This window comes from Galeopterus variegatus, unplaced genomic scaffold (genome assembly GCF_000696425.1).
Source record: "Galeopterus variegatus unplaced genomic scaffold, G_variegatus-3.0.2 Scaffold881, whole genome shotgun sequence".
NCBI lineage: Eukaryota > Metazoa > Chordata > Mammalia > Dermoptera > Cynocephalidae > Galeopterus > Galeopterus variegatus.
Window position 1 is genome coordinate 248,322 of NW_007726992.1, and position 19,570 is coordinate 267,891.

A 19,570-nucleotide genomic window follows, 5' to 3' on the forward strand; every position below is an offset into this window, starting at 1 on the left:
GAATTCTGAGCAAAAAAAAATAAAGCTGGAGGTGTAACACTACCTGACTTTAAACTATACTACAAAGCTATAATAACCAAAACAGCATGGTGCTGGCATAAAAACAGACACTGATCAATGGAATAGAATAGAGAATCCAGAAATCAACCCACACACCTACTGCCATCTGATCTTTGACACCAAGCCTATACACTGTGGAAGAGACTGCCTCTTCAGCAAATGGTGCTGGGATAAGTGGATATACGTATGCAGGAGAATGAAACTAGGCCCATACCTCTCACCATATACTAAAAAGAACTCAAAATGGATTAAAGAATTAAATATACACCCTGAAGCAATAAAACTTCTTAAAGAAAACAGGAGAAACACTTCAGGAAGTAGGACTGGACACAGACTTCATGAATATGACCCCAAAAGCACAGGCAGCCGAAGGAAAAATAAACAAATAAACAAACTAAAAAGCTCCTGCACAGCAAAAGAAACAATTATCAGAATTAATAGACAACCAACAGAGTTGGAGAAAATATTTGCAACATATACATCTGACAAAGGATTAATATCCAGAATACACAAGGATCCGAAACAACTTTACAAGAAAAAAACAAGCAACCCAATTAAAAAACGGGCAAAAGAGCTAAATAGGCATTTCTCAAAGGAAGATATACGAAAGGCCAACAGACATATGAAAAAATGCTCAACATCACTCAGCATTCGGGAAATGCAAATTAAAACCACACTGAGATACTATCTCACCCCGATAGGATGGCTAATATCCAAAAGACTGTGAATGATAAATGGTGGCAAGGTTGCAGAGAAAAAGGAACTCTCATACATTGCTGGTGGTACTGCAAAATGGTGCAGCCTCTATGGAAAATGGTATGGAGTTTCCTCAAACAATTGCAGATAGATTTACCATATGACCCAGCTATCCCACTGCTGGGAATATACCCAGAGGAATGGAAATCATCAAGACAAAGGTATACCTGTTCCCCAATGTTCATTGCAGCACTCTTTACAATAGCTAAGAGTTGGAACCAGCCCAAATGTCCATCATTGGATGAGTGGATACGGAAAATGTGGTGTATCTACACAATGGAATACTACTCAGCTATAAAAGAGAATGAAATACTGCCATTTGCAATGACATGGATGGACCTTGAGAGAATTATATTAAGTGAAACAAGTCAGGCACAGAAAGAGAAATACCACATGTTCTCACTTATTTGTGGGAGCTAAAAATAAATAAATAAATACACATAAAACTGGGGTGGGGTGGGAGAGGGAAGAAGACATAACAATTACAATTCTTCGAAGTTGATACAACAAGCATACAGAAAGGACATTGTTGGGAGGGAGGGGGGAGAGGGGACAAAGGGAGGTTTCGGTAATTGTCCACAATAGTCAACCACATTGTATATTGACAAAATAAAGTAAAATTTGGAAGAAAAAAAAAAGAAGTGCACAATTTTCCAGGCAGAATTCGAAGATCTACCTTGGATATTTATTTGGGTCCCCATTGTTTCTAATGTATTTGGTTGTGTGGGATAATTTTTGTTTTTGATTGAGCAATTGTTTTAGTTATTCTTCAACTTCCATTAGGTCATTTATAGAACATTGCCATAAAAATTTGATATAGCAGGAAGAGCCCTGGCTTTTTATATAGTTATTGCCTGTAGTACATAATGGGTGTTCTAATATTTGTTCAATAAATGAGTACTGAACTGAGCTCCCATTATAGATAGCTCCATTACCAAATATGAGTATGTGCCTACCTGACCATAGTTTCTTTATGTAGAAATTGAGCTGATTGTTTCTGGTGTTTACTAGATTCTCTTCAGGCTTTAAAATTTCAGTGATTTTACTAAATTCTTATAGGCTATGTAAATTAACACGTAAGGTTTTTGTTGGTTCCACATAGATTAAATGCACATGAGGTAGAACTTTTTCCCACATCTTTTGAGGCTGCTGTCCTTTGGGGGGTTTTTTTTGTTTGTTTGTTTGTTTGTTTGTTTAAAGATGACTGGTAAGGGGATAAGAGGATCTTAACCCTTGACTTGGTGCTGTCAGCACCATGCTCTCCCAAGTGAGCTAACCGGCCATCCCTATATGAGATCCGAACCCGTGGCCGTGGTGTTATCAGCACCACACTCTCCCGAGTGAGCCACGGGCCGGTCCCCTTTGGTTGTTTTTTTTTAAGTGCCACTGTTACTATGATTATGTTCTGAATACTGGCATACTTAAAAAAAATATTTTACAAAGCAAAAATACCTTAGAACTTTTATAAGGTATTGGAGGGTGAAATGGAGTAAGGGATTGTACGGTAACTTGACCCCTCTTTCTTTTCCAAGTTGGCTTAAGTGTTTCTATTCGCTAATAACCCAGCTATTAGAATTTTTTTTTAATTTAGATTTTATCAACTAGGAATGTGAGTTTTAGCTATGGACCTCAAAGTGTTTAGACTGGTTGATAATTGATGTTTATAACCAGTGTAAATTTAAACTTAATATACTTTCATTTAAGATGGAAAGAATTTGTCCTTACATCACAATAAAAAAGTTTCTTGCATGTGGTCCTCATTTTCTGCCCATAGTGATGAAACTCTTCCTCACTGACAGGAAACTCTCATAACATGTCTCTATATAACATTAAAATTGTCTCGAGACCATGTCTTGAGTATGTGTATAAACATTACAAAGGGTAGAATTCCACATGTGCATCACTGACTTTTAACAGTGGTGACTACTTTCAGTTGCTTTGAAGGGTGATATAGTTAAGAAATACTGGCATTTCTCAGAATTCTAAAATAATAATAATGTTCATTTCACTAGTTATGACAATTGTATGGATTGCTGGGAACCAGAAGAAAACATTTCAGCAGTATTTGGTTATCAGCAAATCTGTTTTGGTTTCCTGTTCAGGCCTCCCTACCTATCAACTACATTAGTACTCCTGTAGGCAGGTTTCTCTTTTCTTTTACCACAGGAAAATTGTCCGGCCTCTTTTTCTAGCATTTTCAAGACCCGCCTGACAGGAAATTTTCTAATTGCCGGAACAGCTGGTAGGAGAAAACTTTGCAGGGGCTTGGCCTTCCCTTTCTAACTTAAGTTTTACCGTCAGAAATTCCTTTATCACCATCATGGTTTCGTAGCCATGTTTAAATTTTTGTCTTTTCGTGTTCGCTCTATACAGGTAAGCTCTGTTCTTCTTTTAAAGAATAAAATGTTTTAGCTGGAGCTAACTATAATTATACTAATTAAGTAGTTGTTCCAGCTTATAAGTTCTTTCAAGAAGCTTTTCAGAACTCAAAACTAGTTTTGATAACTTTTAAAGGATAATATTTCTATTTAGTAAAAGTCAATTCTGTGTATTATACATTTCAGTTCTGTATTTTGTCAACTTACTTTTTCATTGACTTTTTAGTGCTAAATTAATTTTTATCTTGCTAGTATTTGTAATTTTATATAATAAAACGAGTGACTTTTACTCTCAATATTAAAACAGGCATGAACAGAATTGCCAACACATTAATATTTAGATTAGTATAATGTAAGCAATATTTTGACGGGTAGGAGAGTGTGTTATTTTAAGCAGCCAAGAACTTAAAATCAGATTTCTGTTGAAATTGGTTCCTGTAAAAACGTGAAAGTTTTTAAGCAAGTCTATATTTAAGTAACTTTATGCAAAGAGTTTTATCTGACTTAGAGTAGCCACAATTTTCAAAGAATTACTTCGTTAAAATGGGTTTAGTGGATGATAATTTGTATTATATTTAATCTAAAATCCTGCCAAAATCAACTTGATGTTTTGCCATGAGAATTGTGCTATCCTGCTGCTATTTAAAGAGAATTAAATTTGCTGATTGGGATTCCCGATTGAGAGAAAACTCTGCTCTTTGCAGCAGTGATTGAGAGTATTAGTCTGGCAGTTTTCTCAAACATAGATATGAGAAGCTAGCATATAACACAACCTTAAAGAATTTGGTTAAATGAAAAATGCTGAGCATATTTATCATTCCATTAGCAAGTGGAATAAATTTAATTTGGTCAAATTGTAATCTAGAGTAAATTAAAATGTGGTTTCTTACCATGGCCTGAATAACCAGCCTAATTTTGTGTCACAGCCAAATAATTTTTATCTATCTTGATCATCTTAAAAAAAAAAAAAGTTAATATATCTTTTTGAATAAAAAACTGTGTATTATAGAACTGTAGGTACCTATGAAGGGAATGATACTTTAGTTACTTTAATTTAGAATTACATTTAAGGTGAAGTATGCATTTTTCATTTGTAAGGTCATTTTTATGTTACACCAAAAAATGGTTACACATCCTATGATTAGAAAATACTTATTTATTGACTTTTGCCAAAGAACATTTAAATATTTTACTAAAGCTTCAATATTTTCTGGCATTCCAAACAATTTAGAAAATACAAATGCCTCAAGAACACACTTCCTGACTCAAGGGAGGGGGAGGAAAAAGGAAATTATGTATACAAGGCAGGGCATAATGCCAGCTGTTGAATCATTCTTTAAAATCAGTTAATATCACCCAGTTTGTTTTCTTAATGTTATCATGTTACAATATTAGGATTTCCATAACTCAAATAGACAGCATTAATTTCAGTTCCTTTTCTTTAATCCTTTTTACACTCTAGGATCAAAATTGTATTTTTCTCTCACAACTTGAAAAGGAAGCATTAATTTTTCCCCCACTAAAAGGTGAACCTTAAAGACCATTCAAGAATGAACCAAAAATAAAATTAAAATTAAATAAAATTTAAAAAATGAATGAACCTAAGGACTTTTTGTTGGTCCTAGGAAAACAACCTGGGTGGCTATCTGTGTGACTGGAAGAATACCAAAAGATCTACCCGTCTATGCATTTTTTCTGCCATTTTTCTGTGTTGTCTAAAGTGATATTCTACAGAATTTCTGGGGGTTTTTTTTAACTGAACTGACTTTATTTTACCTATTTATCTATCAAAAGTCATATCTTAACAGGTATTTATCTAATTATAAGTCTTTGAAACCCAGGTTAATAGGTAAATTCCTAGAGGGAAAGCCCTCTTCTTTATCTTGGTATCTCTAACACCTAGCACAGTACCTGGCCCATGATTTGAACTGTCTTCTAACAAAAGGGAATGGTGTTAATGGAATATATCATGGGTCATAAACATTTTCATTGGGACCAGGCAATTAGGAAGAAGCAAAAGCAGGAGAGCCTGAATTTTAGTTCCCTCTCTAACCTCGTTCTTCTGTTCTTCTCTTCCTCTATTTCATTCTCTAATCCAAACACTGTTCTCCAGGTGTGCTCCCATGCTGGCCTTTGTACTGGCTTGTCCCCCTGCCTGGAATGCTCTTCTCCCAGGTGGATGACTCCCTCACCTCCTTCAGGATTTTGCTACAGCAGCACCTTCATAATAAAGCCTGACCTGACTCCATTATTGAAAATTTCAAACCCCCCTTTCCATTTCTGCTATTCTGATCCCCCTTATCCAACTCAATATCTTTTTTCCATAGTATTTATCATGTTCTAACACTGACTTACCTATTATTATTATCTGCTCTTTCCCCAAAAAGGCACAGATCTTGGCCTACTTGACTTTATGTTTCAGGCACCTAGTAGAGTGCCTAGCATGTATTAGGTGCTTAAAAATACATGTTTAAATGGATGTATAATTGGATGAAGGAATGAGTGAATTCTGTCCATAGGGTATTGAACACCTAGGCTGGGGTGGCAAAAGTCTGAAAGGAATCGAAGCATAGAGGAATGATACCAGGTGTGATGTAGATCCACTACCAACCTCAGCATTTTGCCTACAGTCAGACCTTTGCTTATGAAATAAACATAGGCTTTGTAAATATAATAATATGGAATTATTATAACTTTTTTTTTTTGCCCTTTTTGAGACCAGCTGCACCGCGCTCAGCCAGTGAGCGCTGTGAGCGCACTGGTCATCCCTATATAGGATCCGAACCCGCAGCGGGAGCGCTACTGCGCTCCCAGCGCCACACTCTCCCGAGTGCGCCACAGCTCAGCCCTTATAACTATTTTTTAAATGCACAAAGTAAGTTTTTTTGTGGTATGAATGGGCAGGTATCCATGTATCATTTAAAATATATTTGTGCTAGAGAATGCAAAAATATGCGAGCCTCAGAGAATAATTATAATGTATATAACTTACATCTATGTTCCACTTTACTGGCAAAAATCTTTTTCTGTAAAATTATAGCTGCTTCACCATGTACTTATAAGCAAAAACAATTTTGCAAACTGTCAAATTGTAGGTTTATGTTTTCATGTGACAGATTGATTTTAGTGACATAAGATATGTTTGTCACATGCATGTCAGCCTGTTCTTGGCTTATTGGTGCCTCCAGAAATTTGATAATTCCTCTCTGCATCCATCTCATTGGATTCCATGTATGAGCTAGAAGAGCACATTGTTGCTTTCCTACCTGTTGTTCAAGATTACCCAAGCCTCAGTATTATGTCCTAGTTGAATTTCAGATTCACTTCTGAAATACTCACGGTCCCATGTTGTGACATAAAGCACAATTTGAGCATTGAGATAACGACCAATGTTATTTTGCCTATTATACTACTGTATCTATGCATATATATATAGAAGTAGAAGATAGTCTGCTGATGTGATTAGTAAAAATTTAGGTCTGATAAAATTTAAACTTGGAACAGAAAAACGCGTTCAGGATAAAACAGTGGCAAGTTTTAGGAACTCGGGCCATTGTCAAACTTGCCACAGGCATTGGTCTTTTCTCTCCACCCTCAAAAAAATTTTCTGTACTCTGTGAGCCCCAATTTAGAAAAAGTTTTAAATTCTAGTTCATATCCTCAAAGAGGTTTGGAATGATTCCATCAATTTGTGTGTGGGGGGTGGGGGGATAGGGAATGAAGGAAGATGCTCTTTCAAAAAAGAAAAGAAATGCTAAGAAAAGGAGCATTTGAAAATTTATTTTAAAGTAATATTTGCCAGAATAAAAAGCTCAGTAGGAGGGTGGGAAGATGAAGTCAGAGAAGTCTCTCAGAAAATGGAGGCAGAAAATAGGAGAAAAATAATAAGTGATGTAAAAGATTCAATTCTGGACATACAATATTCAGCTAGTAGAAGAACTGCAAAAAGAAAAGCCCTGAAAAATGAATAGAAGGAAATTATCAAAGAAATGTTAGAATACCCCACAGAGATAGAGAATTCGGGTCTTTAGATTATAAAGGTTCACCAAGTATCTAACATTCTGAAGGAAAGAAGACATATTTATCTCACTAGTGTGGAATTTCAGAAATACAGAGAACAGAGGAAAAAATCCTTAAAGCTTCCAAAAAGGAAAACCACATCACCTACCGAAAAGTGTGACCAGGCCAGCATCACCCATGCCCTTGGCAGCACTGGATGTTAGAAGGCAACAGACCAATGGTGTCAAGGTTCTGAGACAAGATTATTTCTATTCCAAAATTTGGTACCAAACCAGACTATACAAATGTGAAGACAGAATAAAGATATTTACAGGTGTGAGATTCAGAAAGTTTTCTTCCATGCCACCTTTCTTGGGAAGTTTCAAGGGGATAATCTAAGAAAGAGAGAGACACAGGCAAGAGAAAATAGTGGGTTCAACCGGAAAAGCACTGTGGAGCTATCCTGAGATGAGAGCTGTGCAGCAAGTCTAGAGAACCACCAGTCCCAATGCTTGGGTGGGGGGATGGGGAGGTAAGAGAGGTTGCCAGGATAGAAAAGGGCTCTTGGAAAAATGGAAAGTATGGTGAAGAGCTAAGAAAAGATTAAGAATAATGATTAAAATTAACTTTTTCCCCCCAAGAATGGGGGGAGGGGTGCTGTTAGAAACAGGAAAAATAGAAGCTGCATAAGAAATTTGTGGTCCAAATAGGAATCAAAGTAAAATGTATTATGAATTTAAGCATTTGATGAAGTGTTATAGCTTTTTTGAAGTCCCTTTGGATTGGCCTGGGAATATTGTTATGGGCCCATATAAAAGGAAATTTAGCATACTACCCAGCCTGTGTTTGAACAATATATTGTTGTGATAATGTGGATGCTGTTGTATAGGCCTTGAGCTTTAGAATCAGGCTATGGAGAGAGCATGGAGGATTTGGTTGTGGTTGCAGGAGACAATGTTAATTTTCTTAAAATTAATAACCTTAATAGTAAAAATTTAAAACTGTAGCTAGCAGCAGGTGGGGGGAAGTTTGAGAGAATTAGGGACACTGTTAGCCTCATTTTACAAAGTGAGGAGTTAGGATTCTATCCAAAACTGAGAGATCTCCTTCCAAGACCCAATTTTAAAAAAAGAAAAAGAAAAACTGAGAGAAAATATGAAAGATTTATGTAAAAGCAATACAAGTATAATTACCAAACAGTGGGGAGGAAGATGATGGAAGGAAGTGGAATAATATAAATGAGCCTCTCATCTTTCTTACTTTTAAGTCAGTAGGCATTGTCTTATGGTTAATAAATTTAAAAATTATGAAAGTAAATGCAGAACTAATTTTTTTAAAGTCTAGGCATGGAGGTGAAGAGAGACTTGCATTTCATCATAAGTTATTCAGCTTCTATTTGACTTGTTACCCATGTGCCTGTATTACTTTGATTTTAAAAACAGAAAGTTTAGGGAACAGGAAATAACCCAGGTTGGCAGAAAGCTATGTGTAAGGGAATTTGGGGAGATGATACCAGAAAGGACAATTGAGGGCCTCAGATGCCAAGGTGAAGCAGTGCATTTAATTTGGGAAAACTTGGACTAGTGTTGAGCTGCCTGGTCCTTTGACTGGAGATGTGTACTTTCAGAAAATGCATTTATCGAGATGAATTGGAGTGGACACAGGCAGAAAGGGCTATTATGAGTAAACAAGCTAATTTCTACACAAAAAGTAAGGAAGGCCTTGTACCTGGATGATACCATTAGAAATAGAAAAAGAAAGAATGAAAGGTATTCCCAGTCCCATGTTTGATACATAGTAGGTGTTTCAGTATATGTTTATTGAATGAAGGGATCAAAGGGAGACTACTTTTTTTTTTTTTTTTGTCCTTTTTGAGACTGGCCGCACCGCGCTCAGCCAGTGAGCGCTGTGAGCTCACAGGTCATCCCTATATAGTATCCGAACCCGCGGTGGGAGCGCTGCTGCGCTCCCAGCACCACACTCTCCCGAGTGCGCCACGGGCTCGGCCCGAGAGTGCTACATTTTTTAGTAACCTATTTGACATGGGAGGAAAGGAAGGGCAGTCAACAAAGATGAGAATAGTAATCACTGTTTATTTTGAGATCCATGGCCTGATTATAGCTCACACTGTGTAAGAGTAAGGCTTGATCCTATATGCCTCCTACAAAGTGCGAAATGTTTTTAATTCAGTGATTGTTCTTCCCTGGCTGTGTTGCGTCTTTGTTTGTGACAGACAATTGTAGTAGGTATTCACTATAAAATATAAGGTGAAGAAATATTATAACCTGATGTAAATCACATCCCACTTAACCTAGAGAGAAAAATGGTAAAACATACAGAACATTACAGAGCATAGTTCTTCATGGCCTCATAATTTAAAGGCATAAATGGCTGCTAGATTCCAGTTAGACTCTTGGACAGTTTTTTTCTATAGGAGGCTAACTGGAACATGGTAGAATCCAACCCATGAACTTGGCCTCATGAGTTCAAGTTTGTAATCCATTAGTCTTCAAAGTGCAATGTGACAACACTTTGGGGTATAGAAAAGAAAGAGGAGAATTTCTTTATAAACCAATAAGCATATAAATATTAGATATGTGCTAATTTTTTTTGTTGTTTTTTTACTGCTAAGGATATGCTACCAAAAAGTTCAAAGACCATTGCTCTAATCAGCTGAGCTAACTGACCTTAGAGATATAGACCAATTACAAAGACCAGTAGCATAAGTCTGTAGGTTCCTGTCATTGATCTTGGGTGGAAAATCACCGAGAACCTCTGACAATCTCAGTGTGGTTTAATGGTAAGAACTTTGTTTTAGAAGTCGGAAGACCTACAGTTGAGCCCTAAGTCTAGCACTTACTGGCTTATTATCTTTAGCCTTCATTCAATCTCTTTAAACTTTAGACTGTAGAGTATTAAAACCACTTTGCCTTTAAAAGATCTGTCAAATTTCTAGAGGTGAATGGGAGGGAGTATGTAGAGAATTTTGAAATGTTTGTGCTTGTTATGGGGTTTACTCCATTGTGTTATCGTCAGACCTCTCTGATGTTAAATATGGCTTCATTTTCAAAGCCTTCATGTCAAAGATTTGTTATAAAGCGTAAATATAAGATAAAAGGTGAAAAAGCACCTAACACAGGTTTGATATGTGGAAAGTGCTTAATAAGTATTTGCTGCATTTCAATCTAAATCTTAATCAATCCCATGCATACATTGTCCTTTGAAAGGTTTTTTAAAAGAATTTGGTAATTTGCTTCCTGCCTTTCCTATTGTAGCTACTAACATCTCTTACTCTGAAACCCTCGTACCTTGGTCTCATTTGGAAAAAAGGGTGCCCAGGAAGAGGGTAGCATCTTAGAGTCAGCTAATGCTTGGTTCCTAATATCTACTGCACACAATAGTTATGAGAATTAAAAGAGACAGTGCAGTGAAACTACAAAATAAAGGACTAAACCAAGATTAGGAGATTGTCTCACTATTGTTGCCAAAGTTCCAAGAGAGTCCAAAATGATTAAGCTATCTAAGTAGTAGGATAACTTACAAACTAAAGCTTCTGTCTTAGAAAGTAAAATGGTGGGCCTGGATTCCCTTTTATCCCCTTCTGGGAGTTTTTTTGTTTTTTTGTTTTTTGTTTTTCCTTATACTAATTTTTAAAAGCTACCACATAAGGTTATTCTGGTATACATTTTTGGTAAATCTTTGTAATTCCTTATATTGTCAACATTCTAAGTATATCTCAGAAAATGTTAATTGAGCTCAAATGTTTGTATGGAATATGATAGTAATAAAAAATGCATTATTTATGTTTGTGTAACACATTTAGATTCTACTAATTGTATTTGTGCACCTAGAAAAAAATAACATTATTGTCAGCAAAATAGAAATGGTAGTCTTTAGTTGACAGGCTTATGTTTCTGCTTTTGTTAGGTTTTGTTTTATTGTTATGGTTTTTGGCTATAACATAAATAAGATTGACTTAATCTGCTGATCTCAACTTAAATAAGGAATTGAAATCCTATGTACACTTACATATATTTTCTCTGTTCTGACACCTTCCCTTAGATATACTGAAGTGTCCACTGTCCTTAAAATTTCTTTTCTTTGGGGATGAGCTTGGAGAAAATTATGTTAAGTGAATAAGCCAGGCACAGAAAGAGCCAGCCACACATCCTCGCTCATAAGTGGGAGCTAAAAAACAAACAAATAAATAAAAATGAAAGATACAGCAATCACAATAATATGTTGAACTTTCAAAGGGAGAGAACAAAACTGTGGTTAATAGAGGTGGGAGGGGAGAGGGGGGCTAGTGAGAAATTGGTGAAGGATTATAAAGAATGATTACGTTTTGTAAGGATGAATATGCTAATTATCCTGATTTGATCATCACATATTGTGTATAGGTATTGATATTCAACTCTGTACCCCACAAATATGTATAATAAATTATTTTTCAATAAAAAAATTATTTTCTTTGGTTAGCTCACTTGGGAGAGCATGGTGCTGATAACACAACCAAGGTCAAGGGTTCAGGTCCTTGTACATGCCAGCCACCAAAAAAAAAAAAAAAATCCTTCAGAGACCTTTCACTGTTCATCATGCTGAATAGTCATTTATTCCCATGTCTAGTCCTCCATCCTGTTGTTACTTCTTTTCTGATTTTGTGCTTTAGAGTTATTCCTTTCTCCCCTCTCAGATCCCTGGTTATTGTAGAAACAGAAAATAATTTAAATATTTCAAACAGATAAAACTTCAGTGTACTGACTTAACCAGCCATATTGAGGGTAGAAATCTCCATGTTTACCCTAGAATATTTTTCAACCCCTCTCTCCAAAAAACCAGTTTTTAAAAATATATAGCATTGGTTCTGCCTAGGACAGCCACATGCCAGAAAATAGCAAGTAACTCTGATGTGTTATTTTCAGACTTCTTTACACCCTCTTCCCACCTCCCCAGTAAAACAATTTATTCTAATTATCTCCAGTAGGGAGAATTAAGACTTGGAAATACTTAGTGCTAATGTCATGTAGAAGTTAAATTAGCCTATGAAGTAGGCTGGTATAATTCTATGTCTGACATTTAACTTGAAAGTATATTTGCTTTTTATTCACTTGGTGGGTCAGTAAAGAATGGTTTTTGTATATTAATTTGAGGATTTCTAATATGATGCACTAAATTAATATTTCTAAATCTAATATTGATTTCTAGCAGGAGAAAGTTCTAACTCTGTTTTCTCCCCTTATATTTACCTTAACAGGAAGAAGGCAGTATCAAAGAAATTGCAATCACACACCATGTAAAGGAAGGACATGAAAAGGCAGATCCTTCCCAGTTTGAACTTTTAAAAGTTTTAGGGCAGGGATCATTTGGAAAGGTAAGTCATGAGTATATGGTTTTGTAAAAGCTGTTTTTTGAAATTCACGTATATTTCATACACACGGGGAAATGAAAATATTTTTATGAGCTGCTACCAGTCTCCCTACCAGCAGTGTTTTCTGTGTTTTTGCATTTCTCACTGTCAGTAAGTATAGGCAAATGAATAAAATCATTCAAAAGTACATTGGATACTGTAGTAATTTGGCAGTATTCACTTCATACTCATTTTATCTTCAAGACCACACAACTTCTCTAGTTGTGCTTTTTGAATGATTAAAAATCACAAGATATTTCCTTGATACACTGGCCTCTTTTTGAGTCCTTATGTGGGGTTGGAAGGTGATCTTGCAATACTTTATGACTGCATCTCAGCCTTCCTTCCAGTGTACCCTAATACCAGCATAAAGTGAGTCCTCCCAAGGAAATAGGGTTGAAGGTTACCACTGCAAGTATGAAATGTTTTGGATTTATGGCTTGTCTTTAAAATAAATGCAATGGTTGCATTCTATTCAATAACATCCGTGTTTTTTTAATATCAAAAAATGTTTCCCAAAGCTACCAAGTAAAATTGCTCCAGAAGATGCAACATCTTTATCAGTTTTCTTCAAGTAGTCCGTGTCCTCCTGCTGCACCTCTCAGGGGTGCTTTCTGTACTCCATTTTAAGAAGTACAGCATTAAAATTGCTACTACTTCATCTCTCTAGACCATTTCTCAGCAAGAGGAAAATTCTGAAATTACATTCAATTTTTACAGCACAGTGATTCCTTACCATTTCTCTGTAAGGAAACATTTGAAGATATCATGCTTTGCAAACTTCAAAACAGCACCAGTTTAGCTCTCTTCTGTTTTTAGTGGGACTGCTTAGCAATTCTTGGCTAACGTAGGTAATTTGTTACAGTTGTTAACCTCCTTCAAACCCCAAAGATGCTTTTAATCCAAATATAAACTAAGTAGCCAGCGGAGCATAATGGTTGCAAGTTTGGGCTCTAGGTCAGTCAGACTTGGATTCAATTTTTTTTTTTCTTCCGCTTACTCATTGTATGTGCTTGAGCAAGTTACTTAACCTCTTGGAGACCCATTTTCCTCTTCTAGCCGGTCATTAAATAGTGAAGGTCCTCAAGACTCAATTCTAGGCTGTTATATCCTCCTATCCTCCCTACTAATTATTTTCTCATGCCCAGTATCTTAATTGTAACTCACATACAGCTGACGTAACAGATTTATAGCTCCAATATCAGTTGCTTCTCAGAGCTCTGAACTCTTATGTACAGCTGCTTACTTTTTTTGCATTTGCAAATCTCAAAGGCACTTTAAACTCAACATGTCTAAGACCAAACCCATTGTCAACCTATTTTCTGTCACTATGAATGGCATCCAGTTAAGTAAACCAGAAACTTGGGAGGCATTCTTGCCATATCTTTCTAGTCCTCCCCACCCCTACCTCCAGCCGGTCTGATCTGTCACCAGGTCCTCTTGATTCAGTAAAGATTTCTTTTTTTTTTTTCCTTTTTGTCTTTTTTTACTGACCGGTAATGGGATCGCAACCCTCAGTGTCGCGCCCGTACCGGGGACCGGCAACGGGATCGCAACCCTCGGTGTTGTGCCCGCACCACGCTCAGCCAGTGAGTGGGAGCCAGTCTCCACATGGGATCCGAACCCTCGGCGGGAGCGCCACCACACTCCCAAGCGGCGCACTCTCCATTGCGCCACCGGGCCGGCCCTGGTAAAGATTTCTTAAATCGTGCCTGTCTTCTCCTCCACTGCCACCACTCCAGAATATGTTACCACCCTTTCTCCCTGGTCTATTGACAGAGTCTTCTGAGTCTTTCCAAATTTATTGTTGCCTCAATCCATTATTTACGTTATAGCCAGCATGAGCTAATCTTATATTCTAGCCCCTTAGCCCTTCAGTAGCCTCTCTTTGCTTTTATAGTAAGGACAAATTCTTAAGATGGCTGAAAAGCCCCTCAATCTGGCCCCTAGCTACCTCTCCAACATCAGTTTATATACTTTCCACTGTCTGTGTTCTGGCCACATTGGCCTTCCTTTTTGGTCCTTAAACATGCCAGGCCCCATCCCACTAGAAAGCCTTTCCACTTCGTATTTCCTCTGCCTGAAACACTCTGCCCTGCCCCCATCCATTCCACAGCTGGTTAGCTCTTTTTGTACCTGTGGTCTCAGAGAAGCCTCCCGGCCATCCTGCCCAGATCACATTTCCTTGTTATACCCTCTCAGAACATTATATACCTCATTTTCAACTTACCCCAATTGCTGTTTTTCATTTGTACAATTATTTGTTTATTGGCTGTCTCTGTTCTGTGAGTGCAGAAGCCATGCCTTGTACCATGTTTCTGCATTGAACCAGTAGCATAGTGCCTAGCATATCATTTTGGAAAGAATTAATGAGTGTGTAATAGTCCTGACCCCACAGAGTAGTAGTGAGAATTAAATGATGTAAGGTCAAGCACATAATATCTGGTATTAAATTGTATTATCATGCCACTCAACAAACCCAAATAGACGAGTTTATTTTTATATATTAGATTTTCAGAGAACACAATATTTAAGTTCCTAGGAATTATCATGCTTCTCCCTTTATTTTTTTAAAAGTAACTTAAATACCTTACTATAAATAACAAACACTAAAAATAGGGCATCTCCTTTCTTACTCATCCTAAAAGGCTAATATAAGCCAAGGAAACAGGGATGACCTGTCAGAGCCTAGAATAGCTTCATGGGGGAGTGAGAAAGGTCAAAAATGCTCTGGTGGAGGAAAGTCTGATGGCAGCTGGGACTCCTGCTGCTCCTGCTGGGCTTGGCTGGTTACCAGCCACAGGAACCAGATGAAGATCCCCCTGAACAGAAGCTAAGGACTGGGTGGCTAACCTGGATATTGTCTCAATACCTCCACTATGACACTGGGCTAATTATTTAACCTCTCTAACTCCTAGCTTGGGCAGCTATAAAATAGGCTTTGCTTAGTAGGCCTGCCTCCCAAAATTGTCACAATCATCTATTACAAATGCTTGTGAAAGTGCTTTGCAAACTAAGAAGTGCTGCAAAGTGTTAAGAAGGTGCTTTCAAAGAAGAGTTGAAGAAAATTTGGAATCCACAAGGAGAATTTTTCTTGTAAAATGGAATAAAGAAGCTTGATTAATAAATCAAATAAATCTTAATTATCTCTACCTCATGAGGATTTATTTCTGTTCAAAAATATTAACAAAATCTGATTACCTTTAACATTTGAACATAATTCCACCTTAGAACCACCCCAATTAAGAATGTTTTTCTCTCCCTAGGTTGGCTCCCTGCTAACTGGCAGAAAGGAGCTAAAGGGTGGGGCATGGTGGAGAGGGGAAGGAGTGATTATAGGAGAGCAACATACCCTGCATCAGAGTTTCTATGCAAGTTGTGGTGCTCTTCACTTGATTTGGGGTGATTGCCCATTGCATTGGCACAATGTAAGTGAGAATCTCTGCCTTGCCCTAAAATCAGTTGAATGGATTATTTTTCACAATTTTGTGGTAATAGCCTGGCATGCTAATTCAGATAATTGAGAGATGACCCTAGTTAGTTCTTGGTTGTAATTGCTTCTCTTCTTCCCACCTGTGGCAGCTCAAGAACATTCCTATGAAAGAATAGGTAGGGAAAAAGTTGAAATTCACATCCATTTAGCAGGTTTGTTTAAAGGTTTGATGGAAAAGATTATGAGCCTAGTAGTCAAAATGAGAAAAAGGGACTTACTGATAGTCTTGTATTAGCCATTGTTTTAGTCCGTTTCTGTTGCTTATAACAAAATACCTGGAAATGGGTCATTTGTAAGAGAATGAAATTCATTGCTTACAGTTTTGGAGACTGGGAAATACAAAGTCCAGGCAACACATCTGGTGAGAGCCTTGTTGGTAGATAGTGACTCTTCATGGCAAAGCAGGGTGTCACATGGCAGATGGCAGAAGCAGAGAGAGAGAGAGCAAGTTCCTCATGTGCTCTCCTTTTAAAGCCCTCAGAACCATGCCCATGACCACCATTAAACCATCAACTTATTAATCCATTTACTAGGGCATGGTCCTCACAACCTAATCAGCTCTTCAAGGTCCCACCTTTCAGTTACCATAATAGGATTTCCCACCCTCTTAACACTGTCACAGTAGTGGTTAAGTTTCTAATACATGGACTTTGGGGGACACAATTCAATCCACAGCATTCTACCGGGGCCCCTAAAGCCTAATCAGCTCTTCAAGGTCCCACCTTTCAGTTACCATAATAGGATTTCCCACCCTCTTAACACTGTCACAGTAGTGGTTAAGTTTCTAATACATGGACTTTGGGGGACACAATTCAATCCACAGCATTCTACCGGGGCCCCTAAAGTTCATGTCTTCACAGGTAAATACATTCATTCCATCCACTAAGCCTTAATTTGTTTCAGCTCAAAATTCCAAAGTCTCAAGGGTCCCATCTGTGAAATCAATACAAGTTGTCTACTTCTAAGATACAGTGGTGGGACAAACATAGGGTACACATTCCCATTCCAAATGGCAGAAACAGGCCAAAAGAAAGTTATAACAGGTCCTAAGCAAGTCCAAAACCCAGCAGGGCAAGCGTCAAATCTTACAGCTGACGAATCATGTACCTTGATTCCATGTTTGACATCCTCTGCAGGGGTTGGGTCCCCACATCCTTAGGCAGCTCTGCTCCTATGGCTTTCCTGGTTTCAGGCCATGCTTTAGCTCTCATAGGCTGGCATTGCACACTGCTAGCTTCACAGTTCTGGGGTTTCTATGGAGGAATGCTGGAGATTGAATTGTGTTCCCCAAAGTCCATGTATTAGAAACTTAACCCTCATTGTGACAGTGTTAAGAGAGTGGGAAATCCTATTATGGTAATTGAAAGGTGGGATCTTGAAGAGATGTTTAGGTTGTGAGGACCATGCTCTAGTAAATGGAGTAATAAATTGATGGTTTAATGGTGGTCATGGGCATGGTTCTGAGGGCTTTAAAAGGAGAGCACGTGAGGAGCTCTTCTCGCTCTCTCTTTCTTTCTCTGTGTCTCTCTCTGCTTCTGCCATCTGCCATGTGACACCCTGCTTTGCAATGAAGTCACTTTCCACCAACAAGGCTCTCACCAGATGTTTCCTGGACTTTGGACTTCCCAGCCTCCAAAACAGTAAGCAATAAATTTCATTCTCTCACAAATTATCCAGTTCTAGGTATTTTGTTAAAAGCAACAGAAATGTACTAAACCAGAAAATTGGTACCAGAGGTGGGGTTCAAACCCACACAGATATATATCCATTGGATTTCCACAAATATTCAAAGGTATCATGTCACTGAATCTCTTGTCTTTTACAAGTGGGAATCAGGAGTATCAAATGGATTTATTCTGCATATCTCTGCACAGTTCACGCCATGGACTACCAGTGCTTTCTGTATTATTAGAAGTTGAGCTGTTAGCTTTTTTTATCGGGCCTAAAGCCCTGAAACTAATTGAAGAAATTCATCTTTAAGACTCTGTTTCTCTAGAACCACTCCTGGTACCAAAATCTGTGTTAGTCAGGGTTCTCCAGAGAGACAAAACCAATAGGATATGTTTATAAGTATATGAGAGGGGATTTATTAGGGGAATTGGCTCACATGATTGTGAAGAGGACTCCAATGATAGGCCATCTGTAAACTGGATGCCGGTAGCATGGCTTAGTCCAAGTCCAAAGGCCTCAGAACCAGGGAAGCCAATGGTGTGTCCTTGGTGTAAGTCTGAGATGCCAGTAGCATGCCTCAGTCCAAGTCCAAAATCATCAGAACTGGGGAAGCCAGTGGTGCCATTGGTGTAAGTCCTGGAACCCAAAAGCTGGAGAATCTCAAGCTCTGATGTCCACAAACAGGAAAGCAGAGTGTATCCCGCCCCAGCAGATAGAGTGATATACCTTTTTTCTCTGTTTTTGTTCTCTCTGGGCCCCCAGCAGATTGGATGGTTCATACCCATATTGAGGGCAGATCTTTCCGACCCAGTCCACTCAGGCTGTCATGCTAATCTCTTCTGGAAACACCCTCATGGACACACCTAAAAAGATATCTTTACCAGGTTTCTCAGTATTCCTTAATCTAATCAAGTCAACACCTAGAATTAACTGTCACAACCATATTATACCATGATCGTGAATTATTTACAGCAGGCTTTATTCATTTTGCATAAATCCTACATTGTATTTTGAAAGCAGCCAAAAATATTTGAAAAATCAAGATGCTCAGTAACATACCTTGGAATTTTGTTTTTCATATTTAGGTATTGGTGTTAATTTGATTGTAAAAAGGTGGGAGGTGGGGTTCTGACTTGTCACATTAGCTATTTTTGAATAGGATTCTTCAATTTAATTGTTTTAAATTGTTCTTCCAAGCACTGAGATTTACTTGCAGTTTTCATATACAGAAAAGACCCTTCATCAGTGAATAATTGTATCAATAGAAAATTGTGTCAAGAGGAACCCCTGAATAGCAATTTTGATAGACTCAGAAGAACTTTTGTTTTGTTAAAAGCAGAGCCATCACCACCCATGTTACACTTTAAATATGTTGGGCTTTTCTCTGTCTAATTGCTTCACAGGTAGTTTAAAGATTTTTCTGTCTTAATGTATTACATGTTCTTTTGGAATTGGCAAACAAGAAAATGAAAAAATATATTTACTTATATTGACACCCCAAATTATAACACACTGTTTACAACTCATATTTATAATTGATGCATTATAAGGAAAATACTTGATCTACAATGTATCAGAATCTGTACAGTAATAAACTATTTTATAGCAGGGGCCTTATTTTAACAAAGGTATAGTTTGTGATACTTTGTAACATTTATTTTCTCTTATTTAAATACAGGTTTTCTTAGTTAAAAAAATCTCAGGCTCTGATGCTAGACAGCTTTATGCCATGAAAGTATTGAAGAAGGCCACACTGAAAGGTAAGTACTGCTGCCATTGGAATTTATAAACAAACTAAGAGTCTCA

The 19,570-nt window shown here is 37.5% G+C and overlaps 1 protein-coding gene across 1 annotated transcript in view; it reads left to right on the plus strand.

Annotated features, from left to right (window-relative positions):
* Positions 1-19,570, plus strand: part of RPS6KA3 (ribosomal protein S6 kinase, 90kDa, polypeptide 3) — a 91,777-nt gene that overhangs the window by 29,357 nt on the left and 42,850 nt on the right. Inside the window, exons 5-6 of the mRNA XM_008573133.1 lie at positions 12,448-12,564; positions 19,443-19,524. Of these exons, the coding sequence (XP_008571355.1) occupies positions 12,448-12,564; positions 19,443-19,524 (199 nt within the window). The remainder of the gene's footprint in view (positions 1-12,447; positions 12,565-19,442; positions 19,525-19,570) is intronic.